Genomic DNA, 18494 nt, shown 5'->3' with positions numbered 1-18494 from the left:
TCCATTTCTGCATTTTTGCCAAATTAGTTTTAGCTATGTAATCTTCTCTTTGTGCTCCTAAGTGGTGCAGGCCCCCTTTTTTCAATTACCCAAAGATTACAGTGGAGCTTTAGGGGTGTGCTGCCGTGGGCCCCTGTGTTAACCGGAGCTCAGCCCCTCTCATCAGGCCGGGCTGAGATAGACACTAATACACACACAGTCCCCCAAACCACAAGATAACCAGATTAGAGCTTCTGCTGTAGATTAGGCTGGTGGAAGAGGCTGCTCTCGCCTCTTTACCCACACATCCTTATCCTGCCCTCAGCAGTCAAAGAAGCAGCACTAATCAGGCTTATCATAACATGGATGATATGTTCAGGGGGAGAGGAGTTAGACACCAAGCTGCTTAGTGTGTGTGTGTGTGTGTGTGTGTGTGTGTGTGTGTGTGTGTGTGTGTGTGTGTGTGTGTGTGTGTGTGTGTTTCAATCTGCTCTCTCACAGGCCACACACCCTCATTAGTGACTTTAACCCATGCAAAAAGAAGAAAAAAAGCGCTCCACTGTGGCACATTTCCAAAAGACTTTGAAAAACCTTAATGGGACTAGATGTTGGCAGGGGGGCATACATACAAATGATGCTCAGTTGCCCGATGCTCATTGACAATACAAATGCAAAGCTGTGGGCCCAGGGCGAGACAAATGTGAGCAGAACTTAATGCTGCAAAATAATCATGTGCCCGGGCTGTTTGAGGCTGAAGTTAATATCTGGCCCGTGCGAGGGCTTAATACACCAACAGTCCATTCAGAGACACGTACTAAATTTTCACTGGGTAGTTAAAGCTGTCCATCTGTATGGTCCATACAAGCCTGGCCATCTAGACCTCTATTCTGTAGTGGCAGTGGTGGGGGAGTGGAGAATGGGAGGGGTGGGAGGGGGGTGCGGGGGGCATTCCCTATTGCCATGGTCCCAATGAAAGATTAATGAACCCCAGCAGAACTCCAGGGAGGCAGAGAGACTCCTGGGACTCATTCACAGCCCTGAGCTGAAAAGGCTATGGAGGAGAGAAGCAGAGAGAGGGGTTGGGGGGTGTGTGTGTATGTTTGTGTGTCGGGGGGGTGGTGGGGAGGGTAGGCGGAATGGGATTCGTTAAAAAGAACACAAACCAAGGCTGCGTAGGGGCTCCTGATCTGATCTGCACATCTAGAATAGTGGGATGAAAAAGAATAAACTGGTAGAAAAACAATCAGGATGGGGGTTATGACAGCTGCCAAATGCAGCTGATGAGTCTGCAGCTGAATGCTAGAAGATGGCCTCTGTCTCCCTCTCCCTTACACCCTCTTTTTCTCTCGTCCCCCCCCCCCACATCTCTCACCTCCTAACCTCCTCCTTCACGACTCTCTGCTCCTCCCTCGGGTAATGATGTGAAAGAATGTTGTCAATTCTTCATCTCTTGGTGCTGAAAAGCTTTAGTGGCCATTTAAATTAGTTCTTTTGTCCAGTGGCCCGGGCCATTGAGAAGACAGTTCAAAATGCCCATCCACTGAGTCCACATTTAGACAGAGGGTGTTAGAGAGGGTGTGTATGGGACTGAGAGAGACGGAGAGAGCTAGAAGCCAGCAGATTTACATCATAGTCACTTGTGGTCAAAGAGTGTGCTCTTTTGCTTTCCTGAAAAGCCCAGAGTGAGGCAAATAGCAACGGGCTGGACAGGCTGCTGCCTCCACAGTTGGCTCAATCCACTACAGACAGTGGCTGGATGTGGCAACATAAACTCAAGTTGTGGTATTGAGTATGTTGGAGGCCTTTGCTGCTTTACCAATGAATTCTCATTTTCTATCTTTTGAGTGAAAGCTGCCAGTGCCATCAGTCAAACTCAAACTCACACCCACAGTGTTGATCACCTAACACATATATAGTCAGTCAGCTGATGTGGACTTCCTGTGGTCTTCAAATCAGCTCACCTGCTCACTCTCTACATGCCATGCGAGCATCCACTTTGTCTCCCGCTGACGTTGAGACAGCACCCGGTGGTCCTTGCGGGAAAAGAGGCCCAGCACCTGCCCTGTGGCCACTATGGCACAATACAAGCCCGGGACTCGTCTGGCAGGCTGTTGGGGTGCTTCAGCCGCGGAGCCCAAAGAGCGCCGAGAAACAAAAGCAGGCAACGTGGGAGGCTTTACTCTCCCTGCTCAACAAAAGCCAGGGGAAAAGAAAGAACACTTCCTGCCCCTACACCCCCGCTGACTTGCATCCTTTCGCACCACCTCCGTCATTACAACAAACAAATATAGCAGAAGACAAACAAAAACACATTGCTCTGTAGTCATAAAGACCAGGTTCTCAAGCTTTAAAAAGAGATTTGGCATTCAAAAGACCCTGCAGAAGAATTTAAGAGCACACTCGTGTACGAACATCAATGAGCACATTGACTCTTTCCTCGTCCAGGACACATACAGCGCCTGCTGCTGAGGAAGGCCAGTGCTGTGAAGTGCAGGCAGCACACTTAAGTACAGCAGACACAAACAGAAGCAGTAGTTGCCGCCTCTGGTTATGTTATTGATATCGCCTTGGCTCTATTTATTCTATTCTATTCTTCTATTTCCAGCTGCAAGGCTTTCATGCTCAAAAGGAAAAGATGCTTATATGCCTGAATATATTTCGGTTTTTTGTGTCATTGCGATCAACCACTATTCACAACGGTGCTTCTCTACAATACCTGCACATTGATGGCTAACAAACGGTTGTTTGGTTTAAAATCTTTGAACAAAAGTACCTCTGCAAGTGTTAAACTCATTTCACAACGCTGCAGGACTTGTGCTAGCAGAATACTCATCTCAAGTATAAAAATGTTTCCTACGCTAGCTGGTGAATAATGCTGTTGCGCCACCGTGTGAAAAATGTAAGAGCACACTCGTGTACGAACATCAATGAGCACATTGACTCCTTAAAAAAGGGGCCTTTTGGAAGTGGACAAATGAATGAGCTGCTTCAAGTCGGACCTCTGGGGAGGGAGAGGGGAGGGGGGTGGTAGAGGACAAGGCAGAAGGGGTGAGAAAGTGACAGCAGGACGGAGTGAGACAAAGAGAGGGAGACAGAGAGGTGGAGGCCGGACAGGAAAAAGCTGTTGGCCTTGCATTTCCGCCTGGTGGCACCTCGCAGGGCCAATTTGAGCCCTAAATGTGAAGGTGGCGACCTTGTGGGCCCAGGGGGTAGCTGGGCAGGGGGGGGGGGGGTGATGGGGGCTCTGCCTCTCTGCTTTTTGTCATGATATGATGAGTTGTCACAACAGCTTGCGGGGCGCTAATGAGCTGTAGTGAGGTCGGGGCAGGGAAGGGAGGCCGGCAAGAGAGGAGAGAGATGCGGGGATGACAGTGCCGTGATGGATTGGGGTCCTCTCAGGCCTCCGAAATTCCAAAGCAAGCAGAAAAAGCTGCCAGAGCGCCCTGAGCCTCTCCCAGAGCGTGCAAGTGGCTCACGTCCAAGGGACATTGAGTGACACCACACGGAAAACACACAGACAACAGCAACACTGGGGAGCTAGGGAAAGTGTCAGAGAAGAGTAATTTGTACGTGTGTGCTGGTATGTGCGCACTATTTGATTTGAGCAAGACAAAAAAGTACAAACTGTGCTGCCACCAATCTAATGAATCATATGGTATCACTCAATGTCGTCTTGTTGAAATCTGTTTACACACACACACACACACACACACACACACACACACACACGATTGCTGTGTTTGCTATGCTATGTACAGTGCCCCCTCCAGGCTAAAAGATCTTCATCTCCTAGCTAACCACATATCATACCGACCAACATTCACATTCACACACTAGCCCTGCTAGAACTCAAGTCAAATCAATCCTCAGATTCGAGCAGACAATCTAAAAGGAATACTTAGAGATGAACGGCAAAGGAATATGAAATGCTCCGACAAATTAAAGGCTTATCACAGTCACAATCCTCCAGCATGCCATGCTGATTAAAAAACCCTGCTACATTTCAGAAATAATATTTCTTGGTTAATCACTGCAGATAGAGAGAAAAAACCCCTCCACAATATTAAGAACCTGGGAATTGTAGAGGGGGAGCAAAGGGATTTAAAAAGCAGATATGGAGGTGTTGATCAGTTTTCTCTTGCAGAGAAGATGCGTCTCTGAGGGCAAGGGGCTCCCGAGACCATAGTATATTTAAAAGTTAATCTATTCACTTTGCTGCAGTGACATGCCGACTGCTTGATCAGAGCGCTGAACAAAAATATTATGTGGGCCAGAGCCTTTGCTCCCCTTCCTCCTGCTCTCTTCGCTAGCACTCAAGTCATTCGTCACCATTTATTTTTGCTTCCCATCTTTGATAGTCGGCACATCAAATAGAATCGCAGAAAAGGACATGTTCTGATATGTCACAGACAAATAAAACTGCGCACAAATAGCTTAAATATGAAGTGGTATTTGGTAGAACTGTTGTATTCTGTGAAGACAAATCGCCTCTTAGACACACGTGCGTTAAAGCTTTTTCTTTTCAATGTAAACAGCCTCTTGAGCTCTCATACCTGAGTTAAAGGGGCTTCTCTAAGAGGTGATATTGTATCACAGTGGTAAGAGCCAGACTGAATTCTGCCTTTTGAAATGCAATCAGCTCCTCAGAATTTCAGTTGAAAGCCAGGCAATTAAGAATTTGAATTGAACGGCAACATTAACAAAGGGATATGTTAATCTGTGAGGTTATTGAAATCTTATTTTTACATTTCATGGTTAAGACATGAGCTCCATCAAATAATGTTTTGTCAAGTAAATAATATTCCTCTCGAGAGAACAGTGTTTTTTTTGAAAATGTACTTCTTTTTTTATTTAATTAAACTTAACACTTGTTTTCAACATTTATTATTTAGGCCTCAATTTAAGAGTATCAATAACATTTGGGATTCTTTTTTTTTTTTAAAGTGTGTGACAATTACTAAACAGTGTGGAGCATCAATCCATGGTTTGAGCACATATTTAATAGTGTTACAATGTCTATACAACACACAAAAAAACTAAACACAAAAGTTTTCCATGTGGCTGCACATTTTCTACAGACTTAAAAATCAGATGGCCACCAAATAGCACCCCCCCTCCCCTTCCACTCGCCAACTTACTACCCAACCTGCACCAGCACAACAACAACAACAACAACAACAACAACAACCTGTCAGATTAATGCTAAAAGCCTTCAGTGGTAAGAAAAAGCAGAGACAGTGAAGAAGCAGGGGAGCAGTACTGCGTTACTCACCCAGCTGCTCAGATTGAGGTGCCAGCAGCCCACCTGCTGGAGGAGAGAGAGCCCGGGGCCCAGGACTCCTGCCTTGGCTCCCGTCTCCTCCGGCCCGGCTGAAGCTCCATCCCGCGGGTACATGACCCCCTCTGTCCCACCCCCGCCCCCGTCTCCTCCTCCTTCCACCTGGCCCCCCCAGCTCCTCCTTCCCTCTCTACGCCGGGGAGAAGCTCTCTTGCTTCTCTTGGCCGCTTCTCTCCTCCACTTCTCCTTCTTTGTCTGTTTCTGCCTTGGCTCCTTCCTCCACTGTGTGCGAGCGTGTTGCTGGGCATGTGTGGTGTGTGTGCACGTGTGTTTATCGTCCCCCCTCTCTTTGGTGTCGCGGCCGGCTGACCATTGTTCCCTCAGGTTTTGACATTAGAGTGTGTGTGCATCTCTTGAGGCGTCTAGAGCAGGTTCAGGTTCTTAGGCCTTCCCCATAAACACACAGTCAACCACTCCAACCACAGAAACTCTTGCTCTTAGCGGCCCGCAGTCTCCTCTTCTTCTCAGTGAAAGTTTTGATGCCGGTGACAAGAAGAAAACAAGAAGTGAGAGCCAGAATGTGGAAAGAGAGAAGGAAAAATGACTGTGAGCAGCTTCTCAGCACTGCAGCAGTCTTCCCACTAGCAATACTCCAGAAGAAGAAAAAAATACTCACAAATACACACACACACACACACAGAAAAAAAATCAGTTATTACCCAAATCCCTGCAGTACGTTGGGTCTGTGTATGTGCTTCTTAAGAGTATGTGTGTGTGGGCTCTGCTGTGCCTCCAGGATGCCCAGAGACGAACTGGCAGCTTGAAAAGCTTTGGCTACAAGGTAAAGCGAGCAAGGCGAGAGATGGAGACAAAGAGGAGAGAGCAGGAGAGAGAGAGAGAGAGATAGAAGGGGAAAAAAAAAAGGAACAAGACACAACAACATCCACAAAGGGAGGGCAGGCTCAGCAAAGTGTGGCCAACAGTCACTTTATCTGTGTGATGCTGACAGTCCCCTCTTCAGACCCACTTTCCAAGGAGGAGGGGGGGGGGGGGGGGAACAGAGGAGAGGGGGAGAAAGTCTTCACTTTGACACGGACGTGGCACCTTTCGTGGCTTTATCCCCCCCCCCCCCACCCCCTCAGCCCACCTCAGAGTGGAGAACAATTCTTCTCTTAACTCCCACCCTCAACTCTGTCTCCATTCAAGGTTCACGTGAACAAGGCCTTGAGCCCCCTCCTCACTGCCCTCACCTCCACACTCTCTTTTCTCTGCATCTATTTTACCTATCAAATCCATTATTCTTCTCAATAGTTCAATCAAATGATGAGCTTCGGTCAAGACTTTCTTCCAACAAGCGCAAAGAAATTCAAGAGATCTATTGGCCTTCAGAGCGCACACGCAGACAACGTGCATTAAAGGGCAATTCCATCAAACACATGACTTTTGCTTTGTTATTTGGGAAAACTAAACATGTTGCTAAAAAAAATAGGCACGTTGTTTTAAAAATATATATGCGTCAATAACACAATCTTTAATTGTTTTTTTCTGAGAGAAAAGATTTGTTCCCACACTAAACATTTATTATATTAGGGAATTATTATTTAGCTCTTTAATAAAAGAAACAGGAACAAATGAACACATTTAAAATGTTACACCCCTTCAAATAAAGGATTTATTTTTATAGTAACTTAAAAATTTAAACGGTTTCTTAATGTAAGGATAATTTCCTTTTTTACATTCTATAATTAACAAGCCTTGTCATCCGTTTATTACCTTTTATAACCTCTAACAACTTCAATCTGATTAACGTGACCATGACAAATGAAATATTTATAGAATTAATCATCTCCATCTAAGCACAGTAACATTTTATATATTTTTAATATAACCTGATGAAGGTTATTGAAGAAAATAATATTTAAGTGAGGGAATTTAGAAACGTTGAAAAGAATTGAAACAAAAATATATGTAAGAGTGAGGCCAATAAAACAAACAGATGAATGTTTTTCAGCCGCATTAAAGGCATTTAAAAAAAGTTGGCTACAGAAACAACTAAAAAAAACTTACAAAGACTTTTCTCTTAATACGCTGTTCCTTTCTTTTTCTCCTGCACTCGCTCAGCCTCTCTGTCACTGTTGGGACACTGCTCTTCCCCTGGCCTGCAGCAGGCAGTCCAGAGGCCCTTAAAGCCAAAACAAAGCCCTGGGAATGTCCTTTACACAGCTTGGACAATAGCGCCGGGGCTCCAGCTTGACAAGTAAAAGAGCCCCGACAAGGCGGTGGCTAATTGCCTGCCCTCCCTCTATTCAGCCGCCCTGCCACACTCCTGCCATCTCCTTTTGTCCCACGTGCACTTTCTTAAGTAAACTGCCAGTTCACCAGCAAGTGATGGACAGCTCCCAATCACCCAGCCACAATGGCATCAACGCGACAACACAAGAGAGCACAGAGGGGAGAAAAAAATACTCCACTGTCTGAGATGTTCGCACGAGACCAAAAAGTGTGCAATACAAGAGAGGAAAAAAGGAACAAAAACTTTTAGAAAACAGGGAAACGGAACGGCCTCTGACCTTTACAAATTCATTATTTTCACAGATAAATTTAAACAATGTAGGATAAATCCGTAAAGAGAAAATAGATTTAACAGGCACATCTAATATTAAAGTCCTGGTTTTGTTCTTTAAGTATTTACTGTAATAATTATGTTATTTAAAATAATCGGATTTCATTAGAAATGCCAGATACTTAAAGCTTTTAGATATAAACTATACAATAAATATTAGCCCTGTTTTATTAATGTTAGCAGAAGCAAAGGAAAAGCAGATACAATCAAACTTCCTTAAATCTAAATGTCAATACAACATATAAATTGCTTCAATAAAAAAAAAGGTATTTATCAATTACATTTAATATAATTGTGTTATACCATACAATAAACAATAATACTATTTAGCGTGATGTCTTAGAAAAATACACCCCTGTCAGGTTGTCAAGACAAAGCAATCAAACACTGCCTTTCATTATCCAAATTGTCAATCTGTCACTTAGCAACATAAGTGTTATAAATTGCCAAAAGGACCCCAGAAAAATAGCCATGAATAAATACAATCAACACATAATATATAAATCCAAACAAGCACCGTAAAATAAAGCATAGCTGTAATTAAAATGTTGAAAAGTCTTACCATTTAAAAGAGCTGTATTTGGGATGCTGCTCGGTTCCTGGTTAAAACAAGCATGCTGGCACTCGTGGTAGTGCACAGACTCCAAGCAGACTCCCACCACCATGTCAGCCACTAATCCACTGGGGGGCAGCACCTCATCTACGGCAGCCCCTCGCTAAAGCCCGATGAGTTAAGCCGATAAGAGAGCGTCCGGAGGACCGGGCAAAAGAGCCAAGGTATGCTGGAGCAACTTAGGACGGAAGTCCTTCAGGTCCCAGAGCGGAGAGGACTGTGGTGGCCAGAGCTGGCTGTTCACTCTCAGCCCCCTCATGCATTCAAACTCACACTCAGGCTCCGCTGCTCTTCTCCGCGTCTGACCGAGACTCCCTCTTTCCCCCTCGCCCATCTTCATATCCCCCCTAATAAGCTCTTTTGTGACCATCTCTCTTTCTTTGATAAGTTGAAAGAACAACAAAAAGAGGGAGAGAAAGAGAGAGGCTTTCATTCAGCGGCTTGGCAGACATAAAGGTAGTGGAGTGCCGTCTATAGGAGTTGCCCTAACTTGGCTAAACTCAAGCAGCGGGGTGTCTCTCGTCATGTCATTAATCCCCAAAACTAGCCACGCTCCATTCACCGCAAGTCACACTAAATTAAATACAAAATCAAAAACACAAACGCTGGGCAGAAAAAGTGTCAGAAAAAAAGGCTAGAGAAAGCATTCCGATCCGGGGCAAAGGGTGCGTGGTGTCGCAGCCACGTTTGCCCCTCAGTCCTGCCTGTCGGTAGCCCCAATTTTTGATGTAGGAAGCACCGGAACAAAAACAGCGACACAAAAGACAAAAAAACACAAACATTTATCACCAAAAGAGCCTGTCATCGACTCAAACTCTCCCGCCTGAACTCTCTTAAGACAAGTGCGAGGGGGAAAAGGAACCCCAACTCCAAAGTCAAACCTGACACACAAGAAGCCAACAACAGCAGTTAAAACAATACAAAAAATATCAATAAATGGATACAAGCACTGTACGGTTTTCGGGAGAGCTGGCAATAGAAAATTCAACCCGGCCAACTGGTGGCTTGAAGAGAGGAAGCCCACTCTTAAAGCCGTGATCCGACCATCCACTATACCACCGCTGTGAGCCTTTTAACCACAGCAGAAAAAAAATGACTATTGATCTTCAAATAGCGATAATTGAAAAGATCAAAAAGATTAAACAAAAAATCAAGAATGTGCTGACTTACCATGTTGTGCTCCTCTTTTTGTTGCAAGTTTTTGTTTAAATAAAAAAAATATTTGCTCAAAGATGCAGCATCGGAGGTGTCAGATTTGTGTAGCCGTCTCTTGATCGTATTACTTCCACAGTCCCGGTTTCCAATGCGTCTGAACTTTTTCCCTTTCTCTTTTATTTTGTTTGTGGTACCTAGCCTTTTTTTTTTCCCCTGCTTAAGACTTAAAAAGCCTTCAGCTCAGTAAAGCAGCACAAATTATCTTGCCACCTTGCTCAGCTCTGATGCTTTGGCCGCTAACTTTGGAAGGCCCTTTACTACTGCATCAAAATTAGCATTGTCAAAGCAGTTAATGAATATTAATATTGTATTTGTCATTGGAGCTGGCCCATTGCTGAACTCCAAGTCATCCATCAGGGACAAGATTAAGCACACAATTATTTCTGACTGACAGGGACCAAATCTGGAAGATTTTTTTTTTTTCCTCCAACAATTTAAAGAAAAAGACACAACATCATCTTAAGGTACCTCCCATGAGACGAGACGAGATTAATACACTTTTAATGAAGCAAGATTGCGTGTTGCATGAACAGCGGGAATCTCAAGAAAAAAGGAAGGATGAATATAGAAATATATTCGCTTATAATTTTAACCTTTTTTTTTTTTTTTTTTAAAGGATTGAAATCATAAATCATAAATTACGGTTTGAAATCATAAACATAATTTTGATGACGCCAGACACAATTTAAATTCAAAGAACATCCTTTTTTTTCCCCTCCCTTTTCTTTTGATGAAATACAACGGATTTATTCTCCTTGATTTTCTTTTTACAAGAAGATCCGGATTTGCTTTTTTCACCTTTGTTGGAACATTGATAGAAATAAGATGTACAAGTGCTGCACTGTGAACAACGCTGGCAGTAAATTTAACATGAAACAGTCATTAAAACCCTGGACCTCCAGCACTCTCGGCAGAGCCCAGCGGAGCCCCGACCGCTGAGGACCACACAGGCAGCCTCCATCAGCACCACCCCGCTGCAGCATTTCAGCTCCATCCTGGAGCTTTCTCCCTGCTCCGCCACCCGCTTCCCACTGAAACAACTTCACACCGGGAACCACGGCTCTGTCATACACGGCTCTCCGCACAATTTTCCAAACCTTCATCAAATATGTCACAGTGCAAAAATGTTAAAATATTTTCTACAGAATGATTTTTCCTCATGAAAATGATTTCTCGACTTGTTTTATGAATATAAAGCTCTCTCACATTTGAAATATTTGAAGCAAATAAAAAAAGCATTCCTACCGGTACCTGTCTTGAAAAATTAAGCAGATGACATGCCATCTTCCTTACTCCTCTGTACCCGAAGCGTCATTTGAATAATTTTTAAGAAGCAAACCCTTTTCTCTCTTCTCACGTATTGTAAATTCTGAGCAACGCAGAGTCAAGCTTTGAAAGCGGCATCCATCCTTTTCCCTACAATTATCTGATTACTTTTCTCCGTTCAACGAGTTCCATCGGAGGAGCGGCTTCATGCAAAATCTTATTTGGGTCAAATCAAAACTTATTTTCTGCTTGCGCCCTTCTGAAGAATACAACTTAAAAATAAAGGGAAAAACACTGAAGGGGGGGTCGCACAAAAAAATGGCAGATGTGGGGCACTAATGCCAGCAGCCCAGTGAATTGGTGTGAGTGTGGGGGTCAAGCTGCGGGCTCACCTTGGAGCGCCGAGCCCCTGCCGACCACCCTGCCGGCTCCCTAATACCATTAGCAACCCTTAGATGAACATACTAAATTGGCCTTTTGTTCTCGAGGTGCTGATCCAGCCTCACCGACTCACCGGTGTCACGGAACCAAATACAGATGGTGCTGCCTTTTTATTAAATGAATAGCGCGCATAAGAAAGCGCTCCGCTTTCCTGATTCTTCCAATCTCCAAAAAAGCCGTCGGCTTTGCGGTAATTTTTTTTCCAGCGCTCCATTCACATATAAAACTTCATATAATCACTTTGTAATATTTTTCGGCAATTTAATAAAATGTTAAAATCTTACCTAAATGTGTGTTATTTTACACATGATTTGCCGTTACAATTTATAACTTATAATTACAAGATCTCCCTGTGAGACGTCTAATGAATTAGACTTGATCCAATTCAGCAGCAAAGAATGATAAATGTAATAAAATTAGGGAGACAAACAGGTTTTAATCAAAAATAAATTCTAATTTTAAATTACATTAATTTGAGTCTTTTAATAATTATAATAATTATTTTGAGCCAGACTAATTAAATAATGTACTGCCCAAAATATCAGAGAAATAGAATATCTGCATTGCTGCTCACATTATTAAATAACGCCTTTATAATAAAAGCATTAAAAAAAATGGGTCTACGATGTACATCTTAAAATTCAAATGGCTGCGAAGGAATGCTGTAAATTACGTTCTAATTAAACAAATGATTTTGTAATTGTTGTGACACGAGCACAGACACTGATTAAGTGTTCACGCGAGGCTGTCGATGAAAACAGGCACGGAACACAGAGTCCCACCGCGGCTTAATTCGAGTTGAGAGCCTAAAACAGGTCCAATCTAGGTGAGGAGGAGAGAAGGGAAGGGAGAGACGAGAGGGAGCAGAGCAGGCAGCTCTGTGGCCCAGCGTGATCACATCAGCGCTAGTATCAAATTAACTCTCTGACTTTGAAACTTATTGATCTGCTATTAAGACACTAGTGAACTTGATGAAGTGAGTGCTGTAGGTGACTCTGAGACTTCAAAGTCTCACACCAGCCACATAAAACAAGCCACTTTGATCCCCGCTCCGCTCCTCGGATCTGGAGAGGGGGCTTCAGAGGAGCCCCCCAATTCTACTCTCCTCTCTTCTCCCACTCACCCCGGGCCGGGGCTCCAGCTCTCTCTCTTTCCCCATTTTTCCACGTCTGCCGATGCCCCAAGAATAGGCAAAGCACCGGTGCCACACAATGTTCAATCGCAACCACATTTTACAGAACAGTCAGCAAGTTGAGAGCACAGTAGTGTACAGTGGTGCAGACAGATCTCCTTTCTGATTCACTGAGAAATAATAAACCAACACGCGCACAGAAAATGCAATACGATGTCAAAACAACTAGCAGAATAAGGCGGCCATGTAAGTGTATTCACATTAAAATTCAGTGTCGATAAGAAGGGGATTCTTCATGCCAAATACAGCATGTAATAAGGTTGGCGATGAGAGAGACAATGCAGAGTGGGAGATAGCAGTACTATTGTGTGGCGAATACATCCCCCTCTTTGCTTAAGGCAAGTCTTCCCACTACATTAAATACTACTGCCAATCACACCTGCCTTTTTTTTTTATTTTGTGCCACTGGGTGGAGGTAGTAGTTAATGTTTTCAACATGCAGCGTATCACTATGATATACTGAAGCAGACACATCATCACAACCGGCCCACAGAACTCTTTCTCTCTACCAGCCTAAACCACTATGGGACAAATTAAAATAAAAATAAAAATAGCAGAAATCACAAAAACAAAATAAAAAAAATATTTTCCATTTTGCAACGAGACAACCAGCAAGACTGAGAAACTAAATCTAACGTTCGCCCTCCACTGAGCTGCTAACTTAGCGGGACTGAGTAAAAATAAATATTAACGGCTAAATTAATCATCGGCAGGACAGTGTTTGCGCTCAGGCTCCAGTGCTCAAAGGCAGGGTGTGTGTGTGTGTGTGTGTGTGTACGTGTGTGCAAGTGTGTTTGCACTTGGAGTGCCGGTGCTAAGCTGCGTCTGTTTAATTAAGAGGGGTAAAACAGATGACAAATGCGAGACAGTTAAACATTTAATGTGTGCTTATCTCCCCCCTCATTTATTTAGTTGGGAGAGATTCAGAGTGGGTGGCGTTTAAGAGTGATGCGCCGGCGAAACGCGGGTGGAATTAGAACGCAGCCCCGTGTGCCGTGACAAGTCAGCAAGCAACACACAGCCATTTCCTGACAATTGTTTTGACATTTTGCAACTTAATTCTGTTTGATGAGAAAGAAAGGGATTATGTGATAAATCAAATAAACACAAATAGGGATTCTGCTACACAGCTGTTTGTGTAGAGCAAATAAATAAATGAGGTTTCAACGTAAATGACACAGTGTCACTTAATTATGGATATAGTATTTATAGCAGCCTTGCCTAAATTATCAAAAATAAACCATGCAATTAAAAATGCAATGTATCAAAGTTCTAGTTTCTCCTTCATTTCACCTGACAAAGATTACTTTTTTTTTCTTTCTGCATGATCCCCATTGTGTATCTGGTGTTGATGCACATTGCCTAGAGTCAATGTCAAATCCCAGCGCCAATAGTCCCGCAAAAAATACAGAACGAACAGTGCCCGCGGCACACACATCCCTTTACTCAACCCACTTGCAATATCTCATCCAAAGTTATCACTTCCATTGTGACAATGTTAAAAAAAAAATATATATATATTATATATATATATATATATATATAGGGGGCGAAAGAAAGAGAGAAAAATGGGTGGCAGCGGTGGGGGTATAGATAGGGAAAGAGAAGCTAAAAAAGCAAAAAGAGGGAGAGGGAGAAAAAGAAGAAAAGAAGGAGGAGGTGGAGGAGAAAAAAAAGCCCTGTGCCACGAGCATATATAAGAGAAACCTTCACCAATTAGTGGGGAGAAACGGGAGAGGGAGCTGCCGTGGCGTCGGCACTCAAAGAGCCAGGCCTCGCGGCGAAGCTGTCATGTCGGCAGGATTGATCAACAGGCCTGCTATTTCTAATGGCATGTTGTCATGAAGCTGCAGCCATGGGGAGCCACCTGCCTTAGTCCTCGCACAGCACTCTGTGTGTATGTGTATGTGTGTGTGTGTGTGTGTGTGTGTGTGTGTGTGTGTGTGTGTGCATGAAAGATGGGGTTGGGGGTGTACTGCAGCAGCCATACCTGTTCTGTGCCCATATATCTTTTACTAACAATTTAAAAACAGCCTGGAATCCTCCTCCCACTATCTGGCAGTCTACCTTGCCTATCCCTGAAGGTGGAAGAAATGTGCCAGCCTGGATTGCTCTTTATTCTCACACAGCAGAGCCAAGCTATTGTGAAATCCAAAACAATGGATACAAAATGTATACTGTGTTGTGAAGAGGGAAAATGTAAATGAAAGCAAACACAGTTTTGGTTGCTTCAGAATAAGAATTCAAAATAATACCATTTATTCTTTTTAAAAATCAATTTCACTTTCTTCATGGGGAATATTTTCACCGTTCAACACATTAATTCCTCAAACGCTACATTACATGGATACATCTATCCTGAGTTATCATCTGAAAGGCATTGCATTTGATTATAGCACTCCTTTTTTTTTATTAAAAATAAATAATCAGCGGACAATAGAAACCCGTCTGCAAAATGCCATCGCAGGAAAAGCACAATCAAAAACAAGGAAATTGCTTCATAAAAAAAAATAAACCCCCGTCACGTTATCCGAGTTTTTCAGTAACAGAGCGACAAAAAACTGCTTCGTTTTCGGCTTCGGCGGCCAAACAAGCCCGGCCGCGCAAACAATAAAAAGTCAAATAAAAGTTACAGAACTTGAGAGTTCAAGGTACCGCGGGCTACTTGGAGTGCGTGTCACGTACAGTTAACCTTTTTATCGGGCGTGCCTGTGGTCTCATCAGTCGATGAAATTCTTTGCCCGCGGCGGTGGCTTAGCCGAGGGACACGGACCAATAGAAAAATATTTCATTGTGTTAGCATTTCAAATGGCGAGTGGAGGGTGGAGAGGAGGGCATTTGGAGGGGCGGTGGGGGAAGAAGCTCTAACCGATCGTTGCCAGCGGAATTAATTGCCTATTCTGAGAATAATGTCCCTTATCCACGATCCTCGGAGGGCCGAACGCAAGCAGAGGCCACTTTTTTTATTTTTTTGTTTGGTGTCTTCAAAAAGAAGAGCGCTTAGGGGTACTGGCCGTATTAGGGGTTTAGCTCAGTCCCCTTTAGGCCAGGAAAAATAATCAGAAGCACTGAACCAAACTCAACTAATCCGTAGCCCAATTAAAAACGCAGAACCTATTACACTTTACGTTAATGTGAATCAACCAAAAAATACTTTTAAATGAATGATATTTAGTTATTAAAAAAATCGGCAAATTCTGACCAATAATTTAATTATACGATAAAATTCACTTTAAGAGAAAGAACATTAGAAGTAATGCGGCTACGTTTGGCTTTCAGCCAGCTCCCGATAAATGGCTCAAGCTGGAGCGACCCCGATGGTGCTTCTATCCTTTTATTTAAGGGGATTTAAGTTCAGGCTCTGTTACACATTGGCCAAGCATATGCAATGACCCTAACTGATATTGGTGCATCTTTTAGCCACATCTTAATCTAACCTTTGTTAAGCTCTGTGGCTTTTCAGACTCAAAATAGCATTAAGAACGAGTATTGTTCGTAGCGAGGCCGCCCTGGGAGACGACTCCACCGAAAAGCTCCACCCGGGCCGGGCAGGAGCCTTCGGAAAAAAAAACAGCTGCTTATACACTCCAATCAGTGTGAAAACAAAACCCAGATTTCTTTTTCTTTTTTTGTTTTTGAGGTGGAGGGGGGATCCCAAAACGCTCCATCCCTCCACATCGACCTCTACGGGCCCATTCGTGCTAGGTGTCGATTTCATCCCTCGGCAGATGGACGGGCGAATTCGCAGCAGTCCCCATTACACGCCTCTCCTTCGCTCATTGTGAATTCAGTCAACGAAGTCAATCTTATTAACTTCCGCGCCGGTTCACACATGACATTTTCTTCAATTTTCTCGCCGACATCAAAAACATCAATTAGCAGCTCGAAAATGGAAAGGAGCGAATGACAGAGTCCGATAACGCCGACTTATTTGAAGCCGAGGGTAAATCTATTCTCCAGTTTTGAATGTGTTCATTACAATAGCATTTTCAAAGACCTCCAAATAGCAAAGAAATTAAATTTATCTCCTAGAAATGTCCAGAAATTGTTTTTTCCCCCTCTTTCTTTTTTTTTTTTTTTTTAATCCTGTGTCTATCTCTCAGCCTCAGTGTGTGACACAAAGCATTGTGGCGCTACATTTTCTTTTTTTCATTAGAACAGATCACAACTCCCACAGAAGTTGAAACCCTATACTGTAACCTCTAGACTAACCCGTAAAAATTCATATTAAAAAGAGTCCAACATTTCTTTAAGAAGAAAAGGAAGCGATAAAGTAGACTGCCAGTGACCTACAGTTTTAACAAAAATACTATGATGACGTTGATAAATGCAGTATCTATTCTTACCCAACAAGGGGAGCTATAATCAGATTAAAGAAGAAAAACGCTTTTAAAAAAGGAAAAACGTCTTTCATTTTCCTTTTATTTTTGCCATTTGTCTATCAATCTTCAAAATCAGTCTTCTAAATTATCCTTTTTCTTACAGCCTCATGTTTAAAAGGATCCTCGATGCAAATAAAATAGTTTTTATTATATCATGTATAATTTGTTTTTTCTATATATAGTGGTTATTACTAAAGAAATCCTGTATTCTCTTTGTATTAACACATTTAAAACGGCATTCTTTAAATAAATAAATATATATATTAGAATACATTTCTTATATAGTGCGATTTAAAATCCTGAGATAGTTTTGTGTGTATTGTGCTGCATAGATTAGATGTTGCTCTGTTGGATTAAAACAAAAAACAATTTCCTTCTAAAAGTACCATCTTATCCACAGTCTCATTGATCAGTTCCTGCTACTCCACATCACGGCTACATCAAAATGTGAAATACAAAACTACACATTAATGAAGCTCTCGCTCTCTCATCGCTCAAGTCTTCTGCCTCGCATCACTGATGAACATGTAACTCAATAAACCTTGGCCAGTAACCTTTAAGTAAAAGGCTTTTTTCTGCCGATATCCAAACATTGTCAGACGGCTTCCTCATGCTTGAGTTACATCTCCGAGGGGGTGAACAAAAGCAACTTTAGTGGCTGTGGAAAGACACTCGTAATGCGGGTGGGGGGGGTGGGGCGGTTGCACATGGAGCCGTGCGGATCACGTTCCTCCGGCCCATTGATTTCTGATCTTTCAACATTATTTAGTTGCTTTTTATTTTCTTGCCCGTCTTTTATTCCATGTCACAAAAGACAGAAATGTCCAAACATGTGATGTTGGGAATATCTACTATCTGTCAAAAGAGCAGGCCTTTCCCGGCATTAAAGCGACCAAATGCTCTGACGCAGTGCCGAGAATCGGCGGGATGAAAATATCACTCTTTATAATGGGGGCTAATCAGATTTCGGATGCCGTTTGTCTTCTAGCTTAAGGGAGATGGAAACGCGTGGAGCAATGGGGCTGTAACCAATACACTCCCAGTTCATCGCCATCCTGACCTCGAGACAAAAGGCCTCGGCTTTTATTCTCACATCTAATCTACGTGGTATATATAGCCAAGAAAAACGAGTCCCACAGTCAAAAATCTAAATGAACACTAAATGTAATTTTTGCCGTCTTTTTCTGTTTGGAATAGACATGGCTTAAAGGACAAAGCGGACATGCTAAAAGCAAATAAAGACGAAGAGATGAATCTGTAATACGGCTGCCGGCTGAATGTTGAACACACAGTACTGATCAGTTCCATTAAGCAAGGATTTGATCATCTCCCCCGTGCGCTTTCACAGCCCGGCTTCAGATTAGATCACTGTGAAAATGGTCAAATGGTGTGTTTATCTCACTGTAATTATTTTGATGCAGATGACAGAGATTGGTTGTTTTTGCATGTGGCTTGATGGGTGTGCACAGTGTGAGCCAAGACATGCACTTGCGAATGCACACGCA

At 43.0% G+C, this 18494-nt stretch overlaps 1 protein-coding gene across 33 annotated transcripts in view; it reads right to left on the bottom strand.

Moving 5' to 3' along the window:
• tcf7l2 (transcription factor 7 like 2) overlaps nt 1-18494 on the bottom strand; it is an 86953-nt gene that overhangs the window by 17097 nt on the left and 51362 nt on the right. Inside the window, exon 1 of one of the 33 annotated variants that reach the window (XM_029456823.1) lies at nt 5252-5379. The exons of the other annotated variants lie outside the window; for them this stretch is intronic. Coding sequence (XP_029312683.1) covers nt 5252-5374 — 123 coding nt within the window. The 5' untranslated portion in view covers nt 5375-5379. Of the gene's footprint in view, nt 1-5251; nt 5380-18494 lie in introns of those variants that run through there. 33 annotated transcript variants of the gene reach the window in all.

The sequence above is a fragment of the Cottoperca gobio genome, chromosome 19 (genome assembly GCF_900634415.1).
Source record: "Cottoperca gobio chromosome 19, fCotGob3.1, whole genome shotgun sequence".
NCBI classification, from domain to species: domain Eukaryota; kingdom Metazoa; phylum Chordata; class Actinopteri; order Perciformes; family Bovichtidae; genus Cottoperca; species Cottoperca gobio.
The sequence above is the reverse complement of the archived record's forward strand: the minus strand, read 5'-3'. Positions and strand labels throughout refer to the sequence as shown.